Source organism: Sylvia atricapilla, chromosome 6, assembly GCF_009819655.1.
Source record: "Sylvia atricapilla isolate bSylAtr1 chromosome 6, bSylAtr1.pri, whole genome shotgun sequence".
NCBI classification, from domain to species: domain Eukaryota; kingdom Metazoa; phylum Chordata; class Aves; order Passeriformes; family Sylviidae; genus Sylvia; species Sylvia atricapilla.
In genome coordinates this window covers 38650614-38659636 of record NC_089145.1, presented here as the reverse complement: position 1 = coordinate 38659636, position 9023 = coordinate 38650614, and the positions used below count along the sequence as shown (strand labels likewise).

Below are 9023 nucleotides of genomic sequence, written 5' to 3'. Positions count from 1 at the left end.
AAGAGCTTCTTTCACAGTTTTTCTACTGGAACTTATCTGAATTCCTGGTTTTCATTTTGCCTGGATGCTGTTCAGGGCAGGTGATTGATCCCACCTTCCTCCTGGATCAACAACCTTGTCCTGACAGAGGCAACACAAAGGTGAAGCAGTCCATGGGAGACTGGCACTGTAGCTATATACTCTTGCAGTTAACCATTACTGTGGCATTCCCAACGGAGGCTGTCGTGATTCTGAAGGGCTGAGACTGCAGGAATTAATTCTGCCTCATGAGAAAGAAAAGAAAATTACATTAAAAGTGTAAAGAAACAGCCTTACTCACACAATCTCTCATTGGCGGGCTTTGAGATGGGAAAAAAATCTTTAGGGAAACAAACATGAAATGCTGAGAAATTCTTTTAAGTCTAAAAAAGAAATTCTTCATAATAACAATAAAAACTCTACAGGTCTTTTTCACAGTTTTGAATTACTGACTTGTCATAGTGGTCTTCTAAAGATGAACAACCTCTGATGATACCTAGAAACACATTTCTCTTGCAGACTTTGGCTCCAAATGCATTTCCTTTTGGCTCAACATTTGGACAGTACTGATGTGATATTGAGCAAAGAGGTTTTCCTTAAGTGAGACACACTTTTGCAGTGGATTTTAATCCCAACCATCTTCACATTCACCTGTAATACAATAAATATTTACAAGGTTTTTATTGAATTCAACTCACGACGATTCTGAAAAAACTGTGTTTTATTCGCTTAAAAATAATTGATCTATTCACAGACAGACTCATTTAAAAAAATAACAAAATTATAAGAAAAATAGTAGAAAATAAACAGTACTGAAAGGACTGTTATTTTGATGGAACAGCCAGACTATCACAGTAGACAGACAAATGTACCAGTGACAACATCTTCAGACAGACACCGTCATAAACAGCCCTAAGCTTTAAAATGTGTCTGTCCCTGAAGAATCCGAATCTCCATCTGCACTGCTCAGACTCTGTGTTTCATTATCTGTGTTCGTGCCAGGCAGCTGCACTGACCCCCCTGCTGCAGAAAGATGTGGATTCAGATGAGGGGCAGCATCCTCTCCTAAAAAAAAAAAAAAAAAAAAAAAAGGAAAACAAAAGTCATTATTTGCTGTCTGTGACAAATGACTGAACTCTGCTGAAGTCATCTCCATTTTCCATGGAAACACAGGTACACAGACACCCTTGCTGCCCACAGTTCTGAGGCACTCCAGAGGGTGCTGCTTCAGCCATCAGAACTCTCCTTATCAGGTAACAAAGGGAGGAATTTCTGTGCACATACAAAATCACTGAATCTTAGAATGGTTTGGGTTGGAAGGGACCTTCAAGCCCATCTTATTCCAAACCCTGCAATGATCGGGACACCTTCCACTATCCCAGGTTGCTCCAAGCCCTGTCCAACCTGGCCTGGAACACTGCCAGGAATGGGGCATCCACAGCTTCTCTGGGCACCCCGTGCCAGGGCCTCACCACCCTCACAAGGAAGAATTTCTTCCTAATCCCCAATTTAACTTTACTCTCTGTTAGTTTCAAGCCATTCCCCTTTGTCCTGTCAGTCCATGCCCTTGTATAAAGCCCCTTTCCAGATTTTTTGGATGCCCTTTAAGTATTGGAAGGACTGAGTTTTATATATACACTGGTTGTATTTACATACACATACACCATACACACACACAAAACACACACACACATATATATCTATAATCTTCAGTAGGCCCAGAATAATTTCAAATATGTGTACTGGTGTTTCTGGTGTTTTCCACAGCATTGGAATGGGATCCATAGAAACACCATGGGCAAAAGTTAATGTATTTAGCCAAGGGAAGGAGACCAGATGAATCCATTCATGGAGCAGAAATGCAAGTAATGGATCAGGGTAGAGACAAAGAATGAAGTAACTCAGGAGAAATGGCACTGGGAGAATGGCACAACATTCACTCAACTACAGAAAGAGCATTTTGAGATTTCAGTTGTCCTAGGGGCATTTAAGTGCAGCAGCTACAGGCAAAATAAACATATCTGAGCCCATGTACAGCAGCAAAGGCTGTCTTGGAGCTTGTTCTTATTCCAATAAGCTGTAACAATTCTCCCTTCCTCTGTGATAGACTAGGTAATTAAAACACTATTTTCCCAATAAAACCAAAAAAGTTAGGCTTTCTTTCACCCCAGTTAATTATCTACAATGTCACTGAAGCAGTCATCTGCATTCATCTGACTGGCAGCAAAGCACGCTTCAAATGGCTAATTAAAACAAAACCCCACCGCTAAAATAAAATTCCATCAGTGTTTTTCCTGCTAGAACAGCAGCCAACAGCCTGGGAAGTCAAACACGAGTGAGGCCAAAGACAGTAAAGGCAGGACATGGAGTGACCTGTGCCAGCACAGCTTCTTGCTATTCAGGAAGGCAGAAGGAGCACAAGAACATTTTTTGTGTCCTCAGGGAATCAGCACCATCACCTGGAGAGGAAAAGGCTTGGGGGAACCTTGGAGCAGTCTTCCAATAATTCAGTGGGCTCTAAGAGAGCTGGAGAGGGATTTTCTACAACAGTATGGAGTGATGGAACAAGGGGGGGTGGCTTTAAACTAACAAAGAGCAGAGTTAGAAGGGATGTTGGGAAGAAAGTCTTGGTTACGAGGGTGGTGAGGACCTGGCACAGGTTGCCAAGAAAAGCTGTGGATGCCCCTGGATCCCTGGAAGTGTTCCAGGCCAGGTTGGATGGGGCTTGGAGCAACTTGGGATAGTGGAAGGTGTCCCTATAACAGCAAGAGGTTGGAATGAGATGTGCTTTAAAGTCCCTTCCAACCCAAACCATTCTGAGATTTTGGGATTCCAGTCTGTAGCTGTGTTTGATACAAAAAGGCTGCTACGAACAAAAGCAAAGGCTTTGTTTGGTCAGACATGAAAATGCCACAGTAAAGATGTGAGTGTACAGTGCCCAAGGAAAGCTGGTAAATCATCCTCTACCAAAGCCCCTCTCCAACACTAGATGTAGTTTGATGCTTTCAAAGCTTGACTTGCTTAATAATTTCCACAGTCATGTCACATTCCATGATGTCATTGTTTCTACAGCTGTTTTCAGGTTTGTTAAAAGAAAAGGGGAGAAAAAGGAAAAAAGAAAAAATGGAAGGAAAAAAGAAAGTAATATTGCCTTATCCCAAGGCTCTGTCGGAACTTCTCAAGTCTTTGATTCTGGGAGTGCTAAAAGAAAGTATCATATTAGTCTGCATTCCTCCTAACACATACTCCAATATATTTTACAGATATACTACAGACCAATTTTACAATAGTTATAAAATGCTAAAAGACAGAAAAAATAAAAAGAGTAATTCCATCTACTTGCTTAACAAAATATTTATCAGTTCCTGAGCTATCAAAATACCTTTAACTTAAAAATACCCAAAGTCAACTCTGCCCTTTTTAAAAGGCAGAAATCTGAAGTCTCTGACTTTGTTAAATTCACACAGAAAATACAGAACGTGGATTTTCAGCATTTTAACTGTGAAAAAACTGTGTGTATCATATTTCAGCTAAATGGGAGATTCTGCTCCAAGACTGTAACTTCCCAGGATAAAAAGCTGCTAGTCCTGAAACTCTACATTGGCTCCAAAAATGTAACTACCAAGTTACTCTCACATGTGTTTTATCATTATTACCTTTTGCTGACTGTAACCTCGTGCACACACAGTGCATAAAACACTTTATATACACACACTGGGAGGGGTATGGGAATAAAGACACAAATAGAGGCACACTGGTTTAAATCCTTGCATAGCCCTGGTCTGCTCCTTCTTTAATAATGTGATTTTCCATTTTATATCTTCCCCTCATCAGAGCAGCTCATAGCCAACATTAAGATGGCTTCCTCTGTAACGAGTTCCTCACCAGCACAGATATGCAACCTGCAATGGTTAAAATCTTTTGATACACCATAAAAATGGAAATTAAATTATTTTCCTTTACAAAGCACAAAAGGGCAAGCAGGCAGGTAATCTTCATGGCTTTCCTCCCCCCTCCCCTTTAAGAGGCTCTGGGAGTACTCAGTACAATTTTGTAATCTTGTAGTTAGGTGCATTTATAAAAATTTTCCTTGTTAAAATCCAATAAATGGAGCATGTGACCTTAGGTGACCTCCAGTTTTCCAAAATTATTGACACCATCTAATAGAATAAATTCATATGAACTGTGAAAACTGACACTCTTGGTGAGAGAGACCTTGGCTGCTAGAAACTCATCAGTGACTGAAAACATCTTGGTGACCCACTGATGGAAAAGGTCACATTTCAGATCAGAGATTTTTCCTGTTCTTGGCACTCTGTAACAAATTCATGTACAGTACTAACTTTCCAGACCTTTGTTTAACAGAAGCATAAAAATTAATGGTGTGTCAACCATCCAGTGACCTGTGAAGGGAGTTTTTCTCTAAGAGGTAGTGTCACACTCAGAATATGCCATATACAAAGGGTGTCAAGAATGTGTGTCAAAGGAAAAAGGAATTAACCACACTGAAGGAAGGTTTGATTATTCACATCATATGGCAAGAGTAAGAACAAAGAAAAATGTTTAAAATCTTTCGTTTTGAATTTTTCTATTTGGCAAAATAAAAAGACTAAACAAGTCTGACTTTTAAGCCAAGTGAAAACCATGTGCTTTAACTCCTCTGTCTGGGTGTCCATACATTAAATAAAACTATTTTAAATCTATCTGGGTATGAAAGAGAGCCATATCTTGTAAGTGAAATTGTAATCATGGAAACACAGAATGGTTTGGGGTGGAAGGGACCCTAAAGATCATCCAGTTCCAACCCCTGCCATGGGCATGGACACCATCCACTATCCCAGGTTGCTCCAAGCCCTGTCCAACCTGCTCTGGAACACTTCCAGGGATGGGGAGGCACAGCTTCTCTGGGCAACCTGTGCCAGTGTCCCACCACCCTCACAATCCAGAATTTTTTTCCAATATCTAATCTAAACCTACTCTCTTTCATTTTGAAGCCATTCTCCCTTGTCCTCTCAGTCCATGCTCTTGTAAATCATCTCTGCCCATCAAGACAATAAATAGGGAGGGGTTTGAAGGATCAGGATCCAGGTTATTTTTCAGTATAAAACCAGAACCATAATTTTTGTCATTACCTACATATTGCTTCCTAAAATTTCAAAACAATCCTCCCTCTATCCCCAACTGAAGCAGCTCTCTTCAAGAGCAAGAATAAACTTCCAAGACTGTAAAAACAACTTCAGTTCAGTGCTCTCATTCCTTTAATAGCAAGGGCTGATAGGAATGTTTCTTCTTCTGCCAGATTCCAGCTGCTTCGCTTTGTTTATTCCTGACTTCAAAGTTTCAAACACTGTCCTGTCCCAACAAATAACTTCCTCCAGATGGCATTAACTCAAGTGCTCTGAGCACTGGGATAGCACAGCACCTGCAGATCTAACTCACCATTTTAAAATCTTCATTGAAGGTGCGTGGTTTTTTCTTTCTGTCATTTCCCCATTTCGCTTTTTCCCTACATAAAAAGATTTACATCTGGCAGATAGTTACAAAGATCATTAGAAGGGAAACAGAGTTGTCAGAAATTCTTTATGTGAATGGCTGAAGCAAAGTACAAGAATGAATGCCTACAGGTTCAAAGGCAACAGAACCGCTGTCAGTAGAAACATTTCATAGAGTCACAGAATGGTTTGGGTTGGAAGGTACCTTAAAGACCACCCGGTTCCTATCCCTGCCATGGGCAGGGACACCTTCCACTACCCCAGGTTGCTCCAAGCTCCATTCAGCCTGTCCTGGAACACTTGCAGGGATGGGGCAGCCATAGCTTCTCTGGGCAGCGTGTGCCAGGGCCTCATCACCCTCACAGGGAAGAATTCTTTTCTAAGGTCTCACCTAACTCTGCCCTCTGTCAGTTTGAAGCCATTGTGCCTTGTCCTGTCACTCCAAGCCTTTGTCCGAAGTCCCTCTCCAGCTCTCTTGGAGCCCCTTTAGACACTGGCAGGGTCTTTAGGGTCTCCCTGGAGCCTTCTCCAGGCTGAACATCCCCAGCTCTCAGCCTGTCAGTCTCTCTTATCTGCAGCTCAATTCTCTCCTATTTGTTCCTCTCTTTTCTCCTCTCTCAGCCTCTCCTATCTGCTCCTGTTACCTGTAAGCAAAGCTGTGAGGTACACATTTGTACCAATATGTGTCCTATCCATGCCTCCATGGGTTTGTGAGGTACCACACTGAAATTCACTTTCATATGTGGCTGTGAGTAACAGGTGAGTTACCATGCAGAGCAATTCAAGAAGTGGCATTTTTGGCAAAATCAGAATTATTCCAGGCTTGCTGGGATAACACATACTGGTAAGAAGCATCCATATTTTGATTTAAGTAATTCTGAAGGCTGCAGTGAAAACAGAAATTACACTGCAATGTCAGTCATGCTACTAATTATAATGATACTTAGCATTTCCAGTTCAGAGTCAAATTTAGCTGTATTGTGCATACTAGCTATTTAATGTTTCTGGAATTCAATGGCTTATAAAATTGAAAGTGCATAGGTTATAGAACTAAATGAATACAATTTCTCCAGGAATAAGCAGGGCCATCAACAGGCTCTCAAATAACCTGAATTTTTGGGCAAATTATTCTCCATTTATTAGAAATGAGAGTTTCGGCTCCAGGGCTTTTCTTCCTCTTGCCACCTTGATTCCATGGGCTTGTTTAGGTTATTGTGGTGAAACTGGCCTTTCTCAGCTCTGCCAGAAATGTGCTTCTTAGGGCAGGTGCTCTCTTCCTGTTGTGTGAATGCTTTGCCAAACATTTACCTGGCTGCAGGTGAGACCTCTGCCTTCCACTGGGACAGAAACATAGAAAACAAGAATGAGATGTCCTGCAAATGCCTGCAGCTCTCTTTTTTAACTCTAACCCAGACTGCCCCAACTTAGCTGTATCATGATAAACAGAAAAGACTTGAGGCAAAATAAGGCCAAATTTCTAAGGCTGAGTTACATGAAAGGGGTACATTTGCAATTAAAACACTTGAGCTGTTTTACAGAAATGGACAGACATCTGGAGTACTTGAGCCAAAAATGTCTGGATTTAAAAGCACGAGTCTACTGCTGGAGCTGAAAAAACACAGTTTCATTCTCAAAGGCTGCAGCCAACTCATAAACTTCTGTAAGTGGGCCACAGACACCAGTGGAGACAGAAAACTATATAGTATGAGTTCAGTTCAAGTTCTGACCTAAACTTGGCAAATTCCACCTTTCCCCTTGGTGTCATGTACTTACAAAAACCCTGCACACAGGCACACAGAAAATAAACATGTGTATACACACACTGTGCTTTTGCTGTTTGTTTGTGTAACCCTCAATGTATAGCCCAGCTATAAATATTTCCAAAAAAGAAAATAAATGCAGATCCCCAGCCAGTAAAGGAGGGTGGAGCCAGGCTCAGCAGCTAACAAATATTTCAAAGGAGAATATTTGAAAATGGTTTTTTCCTCCTCTCAAGTTGGAGTTCAAGGTTCAGTGGTTTTCCAAAACACTCTGTATTCCCACCAATAACAACACTAAACAGAACAAAAACTAGAAATACATTAAATAAACTAGAACCAGATTTTTCAAAATCCTAACAACAGAGACTGGTAGGAAAGGGCAGACAGAAAGCAGCTCCAAAAACATCCAGAAATGAGATAGTGGAGTTTACTAAATAAATATTTCCTTTTGGTGCTTAAAATCTACTCTGCTCCTTTAGTTCTGGCATCTTTTGCTCTGTAGAACTTCTCATTGCTTAACAAATTCATTCCCTGGCCACATATCTTGCTGCTGGTTTCCCACCAAATCCCTTCCAAACCATCTCTCAAAAAAAACTACAATAATTATTAACACTAAGAAAAAATATTAGAAGTGAATTTGATTTTTCCATACAGATGGCTGTGATTTTTGGATGTGCAATTAGCTCAGAACAAACAGTTCAACATTTAAGCACTGCTCTCTCTAGGCTGCAACCATTTTCCTGAGGAAAACTCAGATGAGGCTCTGCGGCAAATACTGAAGCTGCAACTTTTATTTCAAAATTTTTTATTTCAAAAAAGAAGGAGTTGGTTCCTCACTGGTCCAGAGTCTTTGAAAAACCACTAGGAAAATGTGTATCTTGTGCAAGGGCCAGGGGGAGGAATAATCCCTAAATCCACAAGAGAGAACCTAGGTAAACAGCTGGTGTAATCAGGAGAATCTGACAAGTGATAATTAAAATTCTGCAGATCTAATGGTGTAATTAATATTTGACTTATTCAGTCTAACTAAATATCACCTACATACCAATTTGGTTTTTCTAATTTTATGCAAAATCTAACCAGCAAGTGGACAGGAAGGTAATTTGAAAAGCATATTTCTATAATATATTTGGCTCTGTTATTCACACCTTCATGTTTGGGGCTCCAAAAGACGTTTTAATGACGGTCTATGAAACAAAATAAAGAAGCTAAAAAAAAGAACTCAAGGATCAATCGTGGGAATTCACAATTAATTGTAAGATAAAGTTCTGCTGAATTCCCTTAGGATGCAGAGTCAGTCAGTGCAAAGCCAGCAGCAGGACTGGCTCCACTGAGACCTCCTATCTTAATGATATTAATTGCAGCAATACTGCCTCCAGCTTATGTGCATCATGCCACAGTGCCAGACATAACAGCATTCACAGCCTTCTTGGGGAGTGGCAAGGAAAAGAAATAAAAATCAATGTATCTTTTTTAATTCTTAGAAGTAACATGGCCTTCTTTTTATGAAAAATAATGTAAAAATATTTTTACATGAATAATTAAAGCTGAACGACCAAAGTCAAGTGATGTTTCACCATCAATTAAGATTTGAAAATTAACATTTTTCCAGCTCACAGCTGAAATGCAGGTGGGGTGTCCCTGTGAGGCTGTGGATGCTCCATCCTTGGAAGTGTCCAAGGCCAGGCTGGATCTTGGAGCTATGTGGGATACTGGAAGGTGTCCCTGCCCATGGCAGGGGGACGGAACTGGA

General features: G+C 40.6%; 1 protein-coding gene across 1 annotated transcript in view; it reads right to left on the bottom strand.

Annotated features, from left to right (window-relative positions):
* Positions 1-721: 721 nt before the first annotated feature.
* KIAA0586 (KIAA0586 ortholog) overlaps positions 722-9023 on the bottom strand; it is a 68611-nt gene continuing 60309 nt past the window's right edge. Inside the window, exon 32 of the mRNA XM_066321593.1 lies at positions 722-1083. Coding sequence (XP_066177690.1) covers positions 938-1083 — 146 coding nt within the window. The 3' untranslated portion in view covers positions 722-937. The remainder of the gene's footprint in view (positions 1084-9023) is intronic.